At 39.6% G+C, this 20,063-nt stretch overlaps 1 protein-coding gene across 5 annotated transcripts in view; it reads right to left on the reverse strand.

The window, feature by feature from the left end:
* The window catches only part of LOC144692310 (zinc finger SWIM domain-containing protein 5), a 248,934-nt gene that overhangs the window by 40,858 nt on the left and 188,013 nt on the right, over positions 1–20,063 (reverse strand). For all 5 annotated transcript variants that reach the window (XM_078560963.1, XM_078560964.1, XM_078560966.1 and 2 more), the window contains 2 exons: positions 15,340–15,490; positions 2,428–2,607 (listed from right to left, as the gene is read on the reverse strand). In XM_078560963.1, coding sequence (XP_078417089.1) covers positions 2,428–2,607; positions 15,340–15,490 — 331 coding nt within the window. The remainder of the gene's footprint in view (positions 1–2,427; positions 2,608–15,339; positions 15,491–20,063) is intronic.

Here is a 20,063-nt window from a genome sequence, read left to right on the forward strand (position 1 = left end):
AGCTACAGAGCATGAACGTATCTTTTGAATGACTTCCCTGATTTGTGGAGAGGTGACTGTGCAGACTACTGGTGTTGTCAATCTCCATGAGTAGCTATGTGAAGATTGCTAATACAAAAGGTGAAATTATATCATGCAGCTTATGTAAAGCAAACTGTACTGCAATATTTTTCGACTCTTTGGAACAATTTCCCCCACTACAAGTTCATTTCCTTCCAGATCTGGATTGGATAAATGAAGATTCCTAACCCTTACGGCTGATATCCTATCAGAGATAACAATGAGTTTTAAGTAGCTCTTTGGATGACCTCAGGCTTTTATTAGATGGCCTCCTCAAATGCCAATGCTATTCTTCTTGTGCTTTGCTAGTGCGCGCAGCTTCCATCCCGTCTCTGCTGAAATGTCTGAAGTATCTTCCTTTTCAAGCATATTGGTTCTTCCACCAATTATTGATTTAGACAAATCCGTTGTGGTCAAAATGCAGAAATTATGAATTACTTCGTATCATGCTTCATCTGAGGACAATTTATTTTAAAAGGGTGCCACATAAGACTTTGAGCGCCAAATTTCTGGAATACAGATGCAAGAGCACAATGGATATTATGCAGTATTTATGGTATAATAAACTAAGTAAAACTGGCATCCATATTAATTTAGCTCATATTACCATGTTCCAAATGGTGTATAATCAATTACAAGATATAAAATACACATATACGCAGATTTTTGAAAATTAACTTACCCAAGTAATCAGCCAAAGAACTGTCCTGATCTATTAAATGATTAAAGATGAAGACCACTCTCCTTTCCATTGCAGTCAGCATTTTCTCTGGTTACACAACTCCATTTGAGGTGTATTCTTGTGAGCTTGGTTTTGTGCTACTTGCAGTCAGTCCACCTCTTTCAGGCCATTGAAAACCATTTATTTTGTTGGCGTCAGCATCAACAGTTCTACAAACAACTATGCCAACTACCTTGAGCCCAGTGATGCTAATATTCAGATGATAAGGGTATTTTGTTAAGGGATCATATGGAGCATGAACACTAGCATAGGCCTGTTGGAACAAATGGCCTGTTTCTGTCCTATAAAATTCTATGTAAGCCAATAATTTAACTTTCCACTTTTGGACCTCTTTAGGATTATGCTTCATATTCCACAATTTATCAGCAGAAATTATGTTAGACTCTTTAAAGGTCAAATGGCTCATTCTCTGTCGTTAAGACCTTCAGTTTACACAATTTCATCTAACCTGTTACTTAAGCTTTCCCTGGCAATAAATTACCTTGACAAAATAGGCAATAGACAATTTACATGTCTCAACTTTAAAAATGTGCAATTTGCACAAATTTAACCACTAAAAGAACCTAAACATACATGCAGAGGATGATGCCCTCTATATTTTTATAGATAGAATGAGATTCTTCAGCATTGTCCTCAATATTTCTTCCAATTCAGGTTACTAGCAGCAAATGTCTAAGTCTAAAAGATGCAGAATGGGGGAAAAAAGATATGGGTTCAAAGGAAAACAAATTTAGTCAAAATACATTTTAACTGGTACAAATTTGTGAAGGTTGCTTAGACTTCCCCCTTAAGCTTTACTGGTTATACTAGTTAATAAAACGTTTCAAATTTTCATGTAAAGCGTTTTATAACAGCATGACTGACATTAGGGAATTCTATTTTAACTTTAAATTAATATCTGTGTATTTGCCATAAATTAATATTTCCTACTAATCATTATTTCAATGTGAGATTTTTTTCAAGGACATGCAACACAGATCGAGGATGTATCTGGGGCTATTTTATTAACATCTCATTTTCTCTAGTAAGATTGAAGTACCTGATTTTCTGAAATAATTCTAAATTCCTTCTTTCTGTTGCTAAAACGTTAAACTTGTGATCAAGTTACAAGGCTGTTAAGAGTGGAAGGAATTCCTTGGTTCTCTACTGACACTGCACAGATTGTTATTTACCCAATTTCTGCACAAAATACAACCCCCACCAACACCCAATTCAACAAAAGGAAAACCCATTTTGAGTGCCAAACAATATCCCATGCCTAACATAATCTCAGCAGGCTTGCTCTGCAATGATTCTCGAAACAAAAGAGGCCATCAAATAAACAAGGCTTAAAAAATTAAAATAACAAAAGTATGATTGTAGGTCAGTGAGGTTTATGTGTAGTATTTGATTTGACTCCAAAGCTAGTAAGGTATTTGCAGTTTACTATCACCATGTTATCAAAGCTCTGAGTAATAGCCTTCTAATTTGCTTCCAGGCATCTTCTTTTCTATGCTATTATTTATGTGAATTGACATTCCTGAGAAATAAAATGATCATTCCAAGAGGTTCAGAACTATCATAGTTTTCAACGTCCACAAAGTGAAAACAGAAGGCCCCCTTACACCATGTGGTGCAGCCCTTACCTTGATTCTGATTGGAGCTTTGAGGAAGGGCATTGGTGATGTTAGGTAACTCGTTGCCGTAGTTTCCATCTTCCAGAGGACAGACATCCATGTCATTCCACTTCTTCAGCTGTCGGAGCCAGGAGACTTTCTCGTCTGGTTTGCAGTGAGGATTCAATACAATGCACACCCACAGTGCACCTGAAAAAGGAGGAGACAATTTTCAGTGATGAGGCATTTCAATCACTGCTTTGTCAAGCAACGTGCACTGTAACATAGGAATTGGGCACACTGTGGAATGTGGCCCATCAGCACAGAGAACAGGAGGAAGAAAACAATATCAAGCATTATAATTAAAACGTGCACTAAAAGCTGCCCACGAAGCACTTATTCTTGCAGCACGTCATCTCCAGGAATTTCTGTATCCCATGCATGATTGTAGCTTTTCTATGGCAAATTTCTGTATCCTGACAACCCTTTTTGTTGCCACATTTTGTTTTCCAGACTAAAAGCTCAAAACCAGTTCATTTTTTCTTGCTCTGGAGAAATAGCCACCAAGTTTCAACCTTTATTATTTTATTACCATTGTCAATCTGTCCAAGTCTCCATATAGTATCTCATTGGGAATGTGATCTTTCCAGATGACCTCCAAATGCTTTTCTCAAAAGTCATCTAGTTACCTTTCTAGTTTCTTTTCCAGTTTTTTAGTAAAAGTATAATAGCAAAAAACACTTTTAATTATATTTCATGAACTTAATGCAAGCTTTCATATCACACAGAAATATTTGAAAAAAATGACTTTGAGAAGTGGACCTTAAAGCACAATCAGATGTAGAGGGGCTTGAGCCCTGATGTTGTGTTTTGCACTGTTTGCTTTTGCTCTTCTATTAACTTGTCACTGCCTCACAGCTTGTAGACTTGGATGCTGTTCTTAATTCAAGGATCTGCCTTTTGATGGCATTTTGTCCATCAAGGATCCTACTATCCTCTTACAGGCACTTATTTGCCTATAGCAGTTGACTGTTTTTAGTTAGTTTATTAAATGCTGCCTGGCACTTGGTGTTGACCAGTCATGGGAAGCAGGTGGCGGGTTTGAACATTTGCTGTATATATCTATCTATATCTTTCTAATATATAAACATATAAAGAGCAAGGGAACTATTCAGATCAAGACAAAACAGGAGGCAACTGGAAGAGTGGTGAAGAAAGGAGGTGGAGTGAAGGATGGAGAAGGGAGGAGAGGAGGAGGGAATGCAGAGTGAGGGGAGGCAGGGTGGCATGAGAGAGAGAGAGAGAGAGAGAGAGAGAGGGGGTGAAGGTGGGGAAGTGGAAAGGAAAGAAAAGGGTAAAGGAAAAGCAAAGTTATGGGGAGGGGGAGAGCAGAAGACATGGATAGGGGAGGGGAGGAAGGAAAATGCTGTTTGGTGCTTCTACTTCAATGGGTGAGAGTGTTGTGGGCTACCATTTTGCTTGTTGGTGGGGAAAAGGGTCAGTAATGGCTCCTAAATGGTGCTCAGTGTGGTGTTGGTTGAAAGATTGAGAAATCCTGCTGGCTGTGGGGTTGAAAAGCTTGGGTGCTGAATATGCAGAGTCTCTTGTTCAATAGGGGAGAACAAATTTGTGTCAAGTTGTTATTCAGCCGTGTTAGAATGCAACTTATGCTCAGTTGTGGCAGTGGTGCAGGAAAGCAAGAGTTCCCTCATCTCCCCCTCACTCTCACTTTCTAAGTTTTATATAACAAAAAAAAGGCTACATCAGATGTTTAGTCAAAGCACATCTTTTTCTCTCTCATACTCAAACTCTCTCTGGGTGTTTTTTGAAAAGGAAATTTCTATGAATTTTGCCTCATTAAAGCTTTAAAAAAAAAGTGTCCCCCAGTATTAGTTAATTCAGCACAGATGCAAGATTGATCCAGGGTTCTTCATGGTCTGTAAAAGTAAGGACTAGAACAGGCATAGCACTGAGCCATAAATGGGGATCCCAACAATTAACTTGTTCTAATGGTAATGAATTGTTAACATGCAGGAGGGAAATCTCATAAGCAGCTAACTTTGATGCACGTCCTCACATCACATTTCAGAAACAAAGAATATGCTGCTTTCGGGAATAAGATTCCATCAATATTCAGTCCAAACTTGGGTGATATAAAATACCATAATTTTGATGAAAGTGTTTATATGTAGAATGGAAAGATGGAAGAGGCCCCAAAAGACCAAGGACGAAAAAAAACAGTGCAAATAATGGCAATCAGAAATAAAATTAAAAATGTTGTTTTCATGGTTGATCCCAGAAGTTGCTATCAGCACTTTTCTAACTTAATACATTCACAAAGAGACAATCGATGCCTTGCAATTCTACAAAGGTTATTTAAAAAGTTTTATTACACTGCAGTTTATCAGCCATTTTCACATTTTATAAAGATTTTACAACAGATAGTCAGTAACGTATTACAACGCTGTCAAGCATTAAAGTTATACACCTAAACCTTGAGGGTTTTCTACAATAAAGGGGGAAGACAATATAAATTAAATAAATACTTCATTTTAAAATTGGATCTATCTATTTTTCTTGAAGTCTTATCTGTCAAAATCCATGTCCAGTGCAGAATACACTGTAGGCTCATCTTGTGTTAATTTGATACAACAAAGCATAGTCTGTACTGCTATAAAGCACTGTTACAGGTTGGATTTGCACTGATTCAATGACTGTACAGTACAATAACTTATATTTATATAGTGCCTTTAACGTAATGGAATGTCTCAAAATGCTTCACAGGAACATTATAAAACAAAATATGACACCAAGCAACATAAGATGACATTAGGTCAGATGAACAAAAGCTGTGTCAAAGAGGTAGGTTTTAAGGATTGTCTTAAAGGACAGAGGTGCAGGGAGGCTACTCAAGTTTACAGAGGATAGAATTTGAGAGACCAGCCGGGAATGCATTGGAGCCACTGGGTCTCGAGACAATGAAGAAACGAATGAGGGTTTCAGCAGCAGATGAGCTGAGACAAGTGGGAAGTTATGGAGGTGGAAATAGGTGGTCTTAGTGAGGGCACAGATGAGGTAAGATGCTCATCCCTGACACCAAGGCTGCAAACAAATTGGTTTAATCTCAGACTGTTGTCAGGGAGAGGGATGGAGTCAGTAATTTAGGAACAGAGTTTGGAGTGGGGACAAACGATAATGGCTTCAGTCTGCCCAATATTTAAATTGGAGAAAATTTTTGTTCATCTAGTACTGGATGTTGGATAAGCAGTCTGAAAATTTATCAGCAATGGAGTCAAGAGAGGTGGTGGTGAGGTCGAGCTGGGTGTCATAATTATACATGTGAAAACGAACGCTGAGCTTTCTAATAAGATCACTGAGGGGCAGCATGTAGATGAGAAATAAGAGCGGGCCAAGGATCGATCTTTGGCGGACACCAGAGGTAACTGTGCAGAAGAAGAAAGAGAAGCCATTGCGAGTGATTCTCTGGTAGACAAGAATGGAACCAGGTGAGCGCAGTCCCACCCAGCTGGATAACAGTGGAGAGGCATTGGAGGAGGATGATGTGGTCAACTGTGTCAAATGCTGCAGACAGGTCAAGAAGGACAAAGTAACAACATGTTCAAGTATAGGCATATAACCACACCAAAGATCTGGATTGGTGTTAAGGCAGATCTCGGTACAACCAAAACAACAACCACCTCATTGCAGAAATAGCTTTGTGATTAAACAGGTTGAATTTATGTAAAATATATCATAGGATGGAAAAAATACATTAGGGTCTCAAGCAGAAAAACAATGCATATTAGTTTGGTCTCTGTCTAAAAATAAATTGAGAATATAATGAATAACCGAGTGGGTATTTTTCATGCAAATATTTGGCATCTTTAAGTATATTAGAAAACTTTATCAAGGAAGAAGGTAGATCACAACCTTTGGATTCAAATGACTTTTAAACACTAGTAACCCCCAGATCTGAAGGTTACAAAGGCGTTCTCATGTGGCTCTTTCAACTTTTACATGGCGCCTTGGGAATAAAAGCACTTATTTTCACCTGGTCACTCCAGTGACATGATCAGGTAAAACTGCATTGTTCAGTCTCTGCAGTGGTTGGATACCAATTTTTGGAGCTGCTTTTCAGTTGACTGGGGATCAAGTTTTACTGGTGTGAATTCCACTCAAAATGGGAAAGAACAGTGAAGTTCCATATAGACAAGATTTTGGTTTTAAATAATAAAAAAGTGCCGCAATGAAAAAAGGGGGTTAAAATAAATGTTAAGTAAATAATATAAATCGAAAAGGCATGATTGAATAATGAGAATTTTAATCTTTTCTGTTCCTTTTGTGATTACCTTAATTTGTGCTCTCACCATCACCTGTCTATGAAAGCAATCTATTACCATTGACTTTATTGAACAGTTTATAATCTTGAAGATTACAATTAGGCAACACTTAATGTCATCAGCTGTGGCTAAGACACCCATCTTCTTAACTCTTCCTTCATAACTGTAATCCTCAATCCTGGCAACACATTTTCCATTGGCTTTATACCAGTCCTATTATGGGGTGTCCAAAATTATACACAATGCTCCAACCACAATCAAAATAGACTTGTACAAATGCAACATTATTTTCTTGCTTTTCTATTCAATGCTGTTAAACACACGACCAAGGATTCCGTTTGTCAAATTTATGGTCTCATCTGCTTGTATTGCCATTTTCAATGACCTGGCTATCTGCACAACCAGGCTCCTCTACTCTCATTTAAAATCCTACCTTTTAAAAGTACATTTCTTTTCTGAATTCTTGCTTCCAAAATGTACTTCACATTTCTCCACTGTGAATCATGTCCATCATCTTTATCCTCAGCCTGCTAGGCCATGTCTTCCTGAAGTCTTTTATCATCCTTGTCACAATTTGCTGTACCTTTCAATTTTGTGCTATCAGCAAATTCTGACATTGATCCCTCAATTACTAAGTCCAGACCATTTATATACATAGTAAATTAGTGCAGCTTCAAAACAGAGCCCCGTGAAATACCACTTACTGAATCTTTCCACTCCAAGGAATATTCTTTTACCTCCTAACCTCTGCTTTCTGCCCTGCAACCTTCTATATCTTCTAAATTGTCATATTTCATATATTGTAATGTGCTTTAATCCTCACCATAAGTCTCTTACGTGCTTTTTGAAAATCCATACAAACCATATCCTTTGCATTTTCTTTATTGCTCCTTTGTTATTTCTTCAAATGATATTGCAAGACTGATTGTATGGGGAAAACCACAGATGTGAACTAGTAGTTTGCAGCACAAAAAAAGCGACTGAGCTGCCATGCGACTAAATGTGTTTGATTATTTTAAATGTCTGTGCAATAACTTAATGGAGCACTTCTTTGAAGAAAGTGCTACCCAAATATTTTAAATTGAAATCTCCATCTCTGAAAATTAACCCTTTCTTTAAATTTCCAACTTTTTTCACTTCCATATGCATTGGGCACAGGAGATTCTCCAGGCAGAGTCTGACCTGTATAGAATCATTACACTCTTTCTAATTATTGAGTTTCGTGGTTGGAATTTCAGTTTCTGTAAGCCACATAATTATTCCCGCTTCTAATGAAACCTCATTGGGAGTCACACTAGCTAGTATGAATAGAAATTTTTGAATCAGAAATGGGACCATTCAGCCCAACAAGTCTGGGCTAGTATTTGCCCTCCACATGACAAACAGATCTAATAATATTTACTCACCCTGTTCTCATAGCCTTTCATTCACTTTTCTTTCATCCACCTACCCAATTTCATCTTGAATATTGACATCATTTTTGTTTCAATCAATGGCCCTGGAAGCTCCTTGTACATTTAATGTCGTACCTAAGACCCCTTGTTTGAGTGTCTGCAACTATTGAAAACAGTGTGCTTCCACCTACACTGTTCCCATTTGTTCATAATTTTAAATATATTAGATTGCTGACCTGTAATTTACATTGTCCTAATGAAAAAAATATTCAATTTCTCAAATCTTTCTTTGCATTTGCATTTCCTCATGTTAGGTGGTATCCTAGTTAATCTGATTTGTACGCACTCAAATCCTCAATATTTTTTCTATAGTGTGATGCCCAATGTGGAACATAGTACTCCAGCTGAGACATTTTTTCATATACATAGGTTCATCATTACTTCTTAGCTTCTATATTTTATACCTCATGATAAAAGCTAGAATTCCATAGTCTTTTTTAACGGCTTTATTAACTGCCTTCAACATCCTACATGTTTGCAACCTAAATCCTTCTGCTCTTCCACAGCATCAAGTCCAGTTGTATTCAGAATAAAGTTGCTGCTTTTTGAATAAACTAATTTGCATCACCTCTCATTTACTAACATAGAATTCCGATTGACAATTGTTTGACCATTTCCCAACCTTGTCATTATCCCTTTGCAGCTTCCTTTCGTCCTCTAAAGAATTGACAATACCTTCTATTTTGGCATCTTCTGCAAATATCAGCACCACACCGTCGATGCCAACATCCATAGTGAACCGTCTGGGACAACATAACCCACTCTTTTAAAAAAGAAACTGCCCTCAACTCCTACTCTCCTTTCTAACTAGTTTGTAATGCAGTTTGCTATCCTCGCAGATGTACAGGAAAAGTTCAAAATGGGATGGGGAACAGTATTTTTTTTTTTTAAAAAGCTATTTTAAATTGTGTACATTTAAGGCAGTGTTACAACACTAGGCCTTACAAATCATCCAGAAGGATTGAGACTCACTTCTTCTGGCTCCCAACTCCAGGCAAAAAATTCTCTCAACCAATATTGTAGGTCTGGAGCTGTGCTATTATGAGTGGTTGAGGAAATAAAATCTCTCTTTATAAAAATATTGCTGCATAGTGACTCACTTCCAATTGGCACTACTTTTTTTGGGCTTGGTGTAATGACAGGATATTTTTGTTCAGAGCTTCAGCTTTTGAGGCTCATTACTTATTGAAGCAGTAGGCTGCACAGAACATTCTAAAACATTCACAATTTAGAAGCCCTATCTTCAGAAAGGTAAGATAGCCACAGTGAAAGGTCAACCGCTACATGTTACGTTTTTAAAACAATGTAGTTCAGCTTGCAAATGACCAAAGAAAATAATGCATTGTCTGACGTTGTAGAAACCATATGGACCTCTGATCTGAGAGTTAGCAGATCTCAGCTTCTGCAGCTGTTGGGATGCTACAATTAGCCTCCCTGGAATAGTAATGAAACAAAAATTTAAAAATCACTCCAAGTACCTAGCCCTGATAAAATAGAAGAGTGCAGGCAAATTGTGAAGAATGATCACTTGGGAGAAGTGCCAGATGGCTTCTGGCATCCCTGGAACAGAATCCCAGAAGTGTCACCTGTCATTCAATGGATGCCACTTTCACCTCAAGATCAGGATGTAGATTCAAGTCCCACTCTAGAACCACGAGTACTTGGTCTAGGCTGAAACATCAGAGCAGCACTGAGGAGTGATGCACTGTCAGAAGAGCAGGCTTTCGGATGAAATTTAAGTTGAGGCCCCATCTGACCTCTCAAGTGGACGTAAAAGACCCTGTGGCACTACTCGAAGAAAAGCAAGGGTGTTCTTCCCAGTGTTATGGCCAACATACGTCAATGAACACCTCAAAAGACAGATGATCTGGGCATTCACTTCATTGTTGCTTGAGGGAGTTTGCTTGACTGATGCGTTTTGTGTTACAACAGTGACCACCCTTTAAAAGTATTTCATTGATCATAAAGCATTTTAGGGCATCCGGAGATCATGATAGGTGATATATAAATGCAAGTCATATTTCTTTAGAAATTTGTTTAGAAATTATCACTATGGAGGAGTGTTGGGGTGGGGTGGGAGTGGTGAGGGTAGGGAAAAGAGATGAGAAAAATAATTTGAAAATGAAATGCTGCCAAGGGCCTCCACTAAAATGTGCCTTTGAAATTCAAGAAAACCTCCAATCTATTTATGCCAAACTGGATCTTGTGCAGGAAACTGTTCGTTGCCATTAACTGTAATATTTATATTTAATGTTTCTGTGACTACACTGAAGTAATCTTGTCTGAATCAGTGAAATGAATAGTGAAGAGCAGGCCACCATTTCCTATTTATGTGGTGGGGGATGGAGTAAAGGGGGGGCAAAGGGAGATGTCAAAGTGAACACAAGCAGATACAAGTTGTTAAAGAACATGTACATACACTGGAATTCTTCCATAAATAATGGAACACAAAGCTGCTGTGAAGCATTCCATTAAGCAAATGAAAAAGGGCTAAATTATCATCAGCCCACAGACTACAAATGCAATTCGACTTTGTCCTGTTGGAACTGTAAATCCTTCACCTTGGCCAATGGATTCATCATATTTATGCCACAGTAAAGCTGTGTTGACTGGAACAGAATCTGCTGTGGCTGAATAATCACCAACTCACCCAACTGGGTTATGGTATTAATTTTTTCCCTCCCCCTTCTCCTTTGCTTACTGCAGTTTATTCAGAAGACATGTTGAATTGAATGTGCTACCAGAGGAAGATTAAGGTCAGCCTTTGGATTCATATTGAATAAAGATGCCATTTTTCTCCTGTTACATGTAATTAGGTTTTAATCTTGAGCCACAATACTGTGTAGACAGAAATAGGAGCTATTGGTTTCTAACCTTCACCAAGAAAATCAGGACAGAATGAAAGGCATTTAATCCTCTTCCACAGATCCTGTTTGCATGAAGTATTATTTCATGATGAAGGTATAAGTAAATTCAATGTTCAGCTGCACAGTAATTTCTGAGGATTGAGATATATTTTCCAGCCGCACAACATGAGTGGAGGTTTATTTCTTTTATGAACTATACAAAGAAATTCAGCAAGATAGCTACTGTGCAGAGTAAAGATGCAACACCTTTTCTGGAGTCCTTATGGCCAAATGCTTTTTTTCTGGTTTTAAATGACTGCTTCAAACACATCTTTCTCTCAGATTCTTTTTTTTAAAGTTAGACTATTTCACTGTTTTTCCACCCTTCCTTCCCAAATAATTCTGGGCCATGTACCATATGCTATCTGAAAAAGAACATAACCAGTTACCAAGCCTCTGCCTTTTCAAGTATGGTAACAAGTTTTTCTTTCAGATTTTATCCTTCATGTTCAAGGGCGTCCTCTCAGTCCATAGTACATCAGGTCAGTGCTTTTCGTGCATTCACATGACAAGTTCAGCATCAGCACGAAACATTTTCAACATTAGGGGTACGTTGAAGGGGAGCAGACTTATGATATGAGGCCAGTGGGTGAGGACCTCCACTTGGAATATGAATTAAGAAAATCAACACTACTGTTCCCGTGTTCAGCCCTGAGCCCGGTTGAAGCAGCAAGCTAAAAGGTGGAGAGGTTGGAGTGGGACTGAGAGGGCCAAGTAATGGTGAACCACAGACATAGGTGTATCCCCCCATTTTCTTTACAATTGGAAATTTAGAGATGGTCTCTTCATGTCAGAGGGAAGGGAAACAGGTCGATGTTGGGACACAGCCATGCCAGGGTGATTATTCTCAGATATAGGTAGGCCTTACTGTGCATTACCAGAACTGTATACTTTCATGTCATACCTCATGCCTATCCTATGCATCTCACCCCAACTATTTGCACATTCTTTTATCCTTCTGTCTTTTCCTTGCCTGAGATGATCGCTTAAATATAATTTAACAGGTTCCTGCTTCTCCATTAAGCACTCTGTCATACACCAATTAATTTCCTCTTTGTGACTGCAGTATCTGTTGGTACTTATCCTCTCCCTTTTCTTTATTCATACTGAGCTTGCTTATCTTTCAGTTTTCAATTCTGAAGAAGAGTATATACCCAAAACATCAATCTGACCTGTCCTTTTATGGATATCCACTGAACTGTTGTGCATCTCAGATTTTCAGTATTCGTATTTTTTTTTAAATGTGCAAAATAGCTAAGGTGGCATAAAGGCATGTTTACACAGAAAAAAAAGAGCAAAAAAATGAACAGAACTGGGGAAGAAAGGGAGGCTTAGGCTGAGCCTGTCAGCATAAAGGGTGGTTGCGCTGGGGGTGGGGGGTGTGACAGAGGGTAGAAAGAGAAAGAGGGCTTGTGTTTTGGGTGTAGCCCCTGTATCAGAACTTGGTTCCGGTAGGAGTGGGCTTGTGTCTGGTATGTCGTTTTCTGTTCAGATCAGTCGTGTGTGTTTCCACTTTTCATTTCAATTTCAGACCTCCTGGATTTGTAAATATTATCCCCCTCTAATTTCCCCATCTTCGCTATGTTGTTTCCTATGACTTTTCCCGGTTTTAACAATTGCACAAGCCCCCAAGGACTTCACTTTGCACCCCCTTTGTAAGAGGGGCAACTACTGAAATTTAATTTGTCCATCTCCAGGGTCCAGGCCACTGATTCAGAATTTGGCCAGGCCACACAACAGCCCCCTCCACTCTGCCACCCACCCCCCCGCCCCCCACCCCCGCCACCTCAAAACCACCCACCACCAACCTGCCAAAGTGGGATCCACTTGCACCCTACTATAGCATGTCTGCCTCTGGACTATACCATGTCTGCCTCTGGAGTCACAGTAAAAGTCCCAACAGAATGGCCAAAAGAATTGAGCTAACCTACTGTTCCTGTCGACAGTTAAGAACATAAGAACTAGGAGCAGGAGTAGGCAATTCAGCCCCTCAAGCCTGCCCCGCCATTCATTACGATCATGGCTGATCTCATTTCGGCCTCTCAACTCCAATTTCCCGCCCTCTCCCCATAACCTTTCAACCCATTACTAATTAAAAATCTGTCTACCTCCTCTTTAAATTTATTCAGCGTCCCGGCATCCACTGCACTCTGAGGTAGCGAATTCCACAGATTCACGACCCTTTGAGAAAAGTAGTTCCCCCTCATCTCTGATTTAAATCTACCACCTCTTAGCCTAAAACTATGACCTCTCATTCTAGAATGCCCCAGAAGGGGAAACATCCACTCCACGTCTACTTTGACTATCCCCTTTAGCATCTTATATACCTCAATTAGATCTCCTCTCAACCTTCTAAACTCTAGCGAGTATAGGCCTAAACTGCTTAATTTCTCCTCATAAGTCAAGCCCCGCATCTCTGGAATCAATCTAGTGAACCTCCTCTGAACCGCCTCCAGTGCAACGTTAATGTCCTTTAAAAATGTTAAAACGGTTGGTGTCTTTTTACTGAGGTCCAATCAGTTTGAGAGCACTGCCCATAGTTCACCTTTCCCATTCTTAATGTCAGTGGAGTGGAACATCAGTACATAAGGACAGAGAATTCAACTTAAAACTTCAGCCGTCAGGTAGTCTCCAATAACAGTTTTGAAGTAGAACACATAAACTATAACAACGTGCAGTGATATCTTCCTATATAAGGATTAATCTAGGCAACCTAGATTTATAATTTCTCACTTTTTATCTTTATGAAATGAATTGTACACACTGGTTGAAGATTGGTTCTACTAATATTGCTGGCCATGCACATTCTCTAGTGCACAAATGAGAAATAAATAGAGCATATCACATCAGCAAAGATGTGGTATGACATTTAAAAGCCTTGTGACTGGCAGAATGTATTCTCAACTGTTAGTATTATATCCATTTATACATCAGCTTTCTCACTCCTAACTATTGTTAGTTAATTTTATTTATTCATTCTTTATTTAAAAAAGGTTTTAAAATTTCACATTAATTTCATTCCAAAGTAGTACAATGCAAACTTCAGGAAACCTATCTCAATTTTTCCGCTGGGGATTCTCCAGTCATCTGATCTGGACATTCATGTTAGTATCTACAAATCTTAGCTCTATCTTTAGTTTTCTTCACAGCCGAGGGAATTTATGTTGGGGGAGGGTCTTGTCAGGGTGTGGTTGGAGGGACTCATGTCTGTGGTGGAGAATCTTAGTCAGAATTCAGCACTAGCTGAGCCTGTGGTATGACTCTGCTTTTGCTTTTTATCGCACTGGTTAATCCACAATGTTTTACTTGCCTTTTGGTTACATGCAGACCCTGTTTTTTTTCCCCTATTTGTTTATTTTTCCTTGTATAGGTATGTATTTGTTTGCATGGACCTCTCTCAATATTTTTTATCCTCACCTTCTGTACATTCTTTTGTCCCCTTTAAATTTTTGTTGCATCTCACTGATGATCTCTTATATCACTTGTCTGAAAGAGTTTGTGGCTTATTAGACCACTCCTCTCTATAATCGATATATGTGGTGATTCACTCCCTTCCCTTCCTTTATGCTATTTTTTTTCCAATCTTATTAAAATGGTTGCCTTCAATTCTTTGGAGCTGAAAGGTACAAACCCAAAACATCATAACCTGTCTTTTTATGTTTAAAGATGTTGACTAACTTGCTGTATATTTCCAAAAGTTGCTAATTTTCTTTTTTGTATTTATTTCATGGTTTCATTTAAAAAATTTTTTTTTACCTTTTCTGAATGACAACAGAAATTTGATATCTGGTCCTTGTGACTGCTGAAAGTAGTCTGGCAAAAAAGCAACAATGTCTAGTTCCTGAGGTCACATCCAATGTATGATGATTGTAAAGCTTTTCATCCTGACATTGTATTTTAGAACATACTATTGAAAGACATTAAAATGCCACAAATATGAATTCTCAAATGATAAAATAATCCCATGCAACATGACAGATACCTGTATTACACAAAGTTCAACCAACCCCTCCTTTGCTCTATAAGTGTTTCAAGCATTCATTGAAAAATTTCTACAAGTTTCATTTCCATCTTCCGAAGTTAAGTTGTATCTTTCAGAAAAGGAAGGTTCTCTATTTTTAACAAGATTAGGTTGCATAGATAGAAGGTCATTAATGCAGAAAATGCTATACAGAAGAAGCTATTGGGAGCAGGGGTTAAGATACTGCATTGCTCATCTACAGCCTTCTGCCCCACACTTACCCAACTCATCCCAAAGCTGTCGGCACTTGTCTGTCATTCCCGTGCCTTGCTGCCTCCAGAGAGAGAGTCGCGGGTCAGCCATAAACTGTTCTGTTATTAATGTCAACATCCTGGCACCGTTTGAATCCCTCATCTTCAACATTTCTCGTACCTGTGGTTGATACAACATTTAAAAATCTGGAATCGGAATGAAAATGTAATGCTTTGCCAGAGAACTACTGCTGTTCTGAGATATTCCCCCTCAACTTTAAAACCAAAAGATTCATTTTCTAATAATCTGTATTCAAAAAGTTATTTTTCTTTATTTCTTTTAGAAAAGAAGTGAAAAGAATCTGAAAATTCTTTCAATAGAAAATTTTGAAACAGCACAATTAGTGTGAGCAAATGAAATGTAAGTTAACACTGACGTTCGTCAATGTACCTGATATGCTGCTAAATTATTATGTGATGGTGATCTGTTAATATTCACATCAACATCCTAGGCGGTCACTTTTAGAGGTCAGCACTGTAACATGGAGTGTGTAGGTAATCAGTGAAGTCACAAAAAATACAAAAAGGGACATAAGGATTAAAAACAAGATTGCTTCCAATGTTTAAAGGCTGCACATATATTAAATGAATTCTTCCTTTCTGTGTTCGTGGAGATCAGCTCATAGAGTTGAAACCTGATGGCTTTGGCCTTCCCTAAGTTTAGCTGGAAGATGTTATGGCTCATTCTAACTGCTTGTCCAACATCCAGTCATGACAGTACAGAAGGTGGTAGTTAGGGACAGCTGGGTGTCACTGGCATAGGTATGGAAGCAGACCTCTTTTCCAGGAGATGATGTTGCCATAAGATGATGAGAAAGATGAGTGAACTAAGGGTGTAACCAGGGTGACTCCTGATGTACTGCAGGAGTTAAGAGGAGCCTGTCAGAAATGTCTTCGCTTTCATTGGACAGATAAAAGTGAAACGAAACAAGGACAGTGTAGAATCCTCTCCATTAAAGGATGTGATCAACCATGTCAAAGGCTGCAAGGAGATTGAGGAAGACCAGGAGGATAATGCATCATAAGGTAAAGAATGTTCCTATGGTTGATTTTATACTGAGGAGAGGAGAAAAATCTGATTTTTTTTTCTGTTCTTTCATGGGATTTGGGCATCTCTGGCAAGGCGAGCATTTGTTGCCCATCCCTAATTGCCCCTGAACTGAGCGGCTTGCTAGGTCATTTCAGAGGGCAGTTAAGAGTCAACCACGTTGCTGTGGGTCTGGAGTCACATGTAGGCCAGACCGGGTAAAGACGGGAGATTTCCTTCCTTGAAGGACACTAGTGAATCAGATGGGCTTTTACAAAAATCAATGATGGTTGTCAAAGTCACCATCACTGAGACTAGCTTTATATTCCAGATTTATTAATTGAATTATGTTCCACCAGCTGCCATAGTGGGATCTGAACCCATGCTCCAGAGCATTAGCCTGGGCCTCTGGATTACCAGTCCAGTGACATTACCACTACGCAATCATCTCCCCTGAAGAGATTCAAATATAACACATAGATTGAAATTTCAAATGTATGTTTCAGATTGCCATAAATGCTGGAAGGAGGGATACAAACTCAAGCTTAGAAGAGAAAAAACAGTTTAATTGTAACTATTGAATGCAGGGAACAGACCAGTCAGTGAGACAGTAAGTGTGGGAAAATTTAAGGGAGACTTGGATAGGTATTTGCTGGAGTGGGTGGTTAAGGACTATTTGTTTTTGCAACAAGCCAGATGAACAACTGAGTCTTGTCCCATTCTGTATTTTCTTATGGTTCCATCTATTACCTCCATTCATGTTCCTCTTTTAAAAATGGAATCCCCGATGTCATCCTGGGCCATTTAAATTTTTAGGAAGGCGGGCGGACAGCGAAATCAGCTGTCCGCCCGCCGACCTGTCAATGGCCAATTGAGGCGCTTGACAGGCTAGTTAAAGTACTTAAAGACCTGTCTGACCAACCTTAAGGCTGGCAGGCAGGCCAGGAGCCCCAGCGGGCTTCTGATTATTCATGAAACTTCATCCACTGGCGGGATGAAGTTTCATTTTTTATTGTTTCTATTTTCAAAGTTTTTTCCAATGTCACTATTCTCTCTGAGACAGGATTTTGCCTCAGGGAGAAGTGTGTACATGCGCGAAAGAGCACACTTTGACAGTTGGGGAATCCCTCCCCCCCCCCCGGAACAGGAAGCGCATAGCGCTTCCCGTCAGGGATGCCGCTGGGCGGGCCTTAATTGGCCCACCCACTCAAAATGGCGGCAAGCCCCGTTTCAGTGGTGGGGGTTGGCTGTCCACCCGCTGTCAAGCCGGTGGGGCCCGCTCGCCATCCGAGGGCAAAATTCTGCCCACTGTTCCAAAAAAGAGTCATATTGGACGCGAAACGTTAACTCTATTTCCCTCTCCACAGATACTGCCAGAACTGCTGCGTTTTTCCAGCGCTTTGTTTTGATTTCAAATCTGCAGCATCCGCAGTATTTTGCTTTTATTAAAGCACATGTGGATGTTGGTCTAGTGTAGGGTTGGACTCAGCTGCCAAGGGTGCTCTTCTCCTTCAGTGAAATAGCTGACCAACATTCTTGGTCCAGGCTCATATGTGAAGAACAACCACTCAGCTAAGATGCTAGAGGGCTGCTGATGACTGTGGAACTGTGGCCGGGCAGGAGCCACTGCCTCGAGCAGAAAGCGGGCAAAGGGACAAAAGAGTAGGAGGGAATTTACTTCTTTAGGAAATAAAAATAATTTTCCCTTCTTTCTCTCCCTACTAAGATTGATTGGATTGTATTTATGAAATTAGTTAGTTTCTTCTTTCTCTACCATGCTAAACTTTCAACATCAATTGAATCCTAAAAAGTGGTCCAAGCTCCAGAAGAAATCAAAGTTAGTGGACTTGAGCAATAACCAAACTAGAAGCTATAGGTGCACGATTCTCTACAGCACTGAACTGTTTGGGCATTTTCCTTCTGAGGAGCACTTATCATTAGTTTAAACTGTTAAACTTTTAATTTTCTTTCCTCTATTACAGGTACCTTATTAGGCATCCATCTACATATCCAAATGATGAAACAGGCAGCTAACTATTACCTCTGTCAATGCTGCCTTGCAGCCAATTTTGAAGCATTACACAAGATGGAAAAATTTTGTGTTCCTTTTCTTCCTTACGTCAGATTGCTGAGATATCTTTGATTACTCCCTGTTACATCTGATAGCATTTCCATCTAGGCTAAGCTTAAAGGGCAGGTGAGAATTGTTTTGAATCTTAAATTTACCCAGTGTAACAATGCACAATAAGGCACTGTTCCACCAAGCCACCCATTATATCTGTATTTACACAAGGATGGGGAAGAGGGTGCAAAAAAAAGGTAAAGAAAACATCTTCAAAAAATACACTTCAGTTTGTGTTAGCCAATAAAGCATAAATACTTTTTTATTAAAAAATAAACAAAGTCAACCCTATACTGGTCAACTCTGCAACAGATTTATTTTTAAAAGGTTTGGAAGTTGTTGGAATACATTGCTGTTTGCACATTAATTGTGTTTAATTGCATGCAGGCGATGGTCATTAACCAGGGATTCACTTAGGTTCCTATAAATATACCATTACAAAGTCAAAAAGGAATGAAACCAGACGGTCCATCTGGCATTGGTCTAGGCACCAGGAATGACAATGGCACACTCAGCCATGTCAACCCTGCAAAGTCCTCCTTACTAAAACCTGGAAGCTTGTGCCAAGATTGGAAAAGCTGTCTCAAGGACTAGTCAAGCAACAGTCTGACAGTCATACTCATCAAATCATACCTTACAGACAATGTCCTAGACATCACCATCACCAGGTATGTCCTGTACCACAAGCAGGATAGGCCCACGAGAGGTGGTGGCACATTGGTATACACTCGTGCAGGTGTTGCCCTGGGAGTCCTCAACATAGCAAGGCATCAGGTCAAATATGGGCAAGGAAACCTCCTGCTGATTACCACCTACCAACCTTCACTACCACCACCACCCTCCTCAGCTGACCAATCAGTATTCTTCCATGTTGAATACTAATTAGAAGAAGCACCAAGGGTGGCAAGGGCACAAAGTGTACTCCAGATGGAGACTTCAATGTCCATCACCAAGAGTGGCTCGGTAGCACCCACTACTGACCGAGCTGGCCAAGTCTTAAAGAGCATAGCTGCTAGACTGCGTCTGCAGTAGGTGGTAAGGCAATGGCCGAGGGAAAAAACTTGCCTGGCCCCGTCCTTACCAATCTACCTGTGGCCAATATATCTGTCCATTAACAGTACTGGTAATAAAAACCACCACACAGTCCTTGAGGAGAGGAAGTTCCACCCTCAGAGAAAGGATACTCTCCAACGTGTTGTGTGGCACGACCACAGTGCAAAATGGGACAGATTTCGAACAGATCCAATAACTCAAAACTGGGCATCCATGAGGCGCTGTGGGCCTCAGCAGCAGCAGGATTGTACTCAACCACAATGTGCAACATGAGTATTGCTGAAAAAAGAGACACATCAAAGCTTTTCATCTTGCACTCTTCTTGCAAAGTGTCCTGATGAGTACAAGGTGAAAAGCTTTGACATGTCTCTTTTTTCAGCAATATTCAAGTTCTGTACTACCAAATGACTAAATGTGTAACATCATAGCCCACGTCCACCACTCTACCTTTAGGGATCAACCTTGGTTCAATGAAGAGTGTAGGAGCGTATG

The sequence above is a fragment of the Cetorhinus maximus genome, chromosome 17 (genome assembly GCF_964194155.1).
Source record: "Cetorhinus maximus chromosome 17, sCetMax3.hap1.1, whole genome shotgun sequence".
Taxonomy (NCBI): Eukaryota; Metazoa; Chordata; class Chondrichthyes; order Lamniformes; family Cetorhinidae; genus Cetorhinus; species Cetorhinus maximus.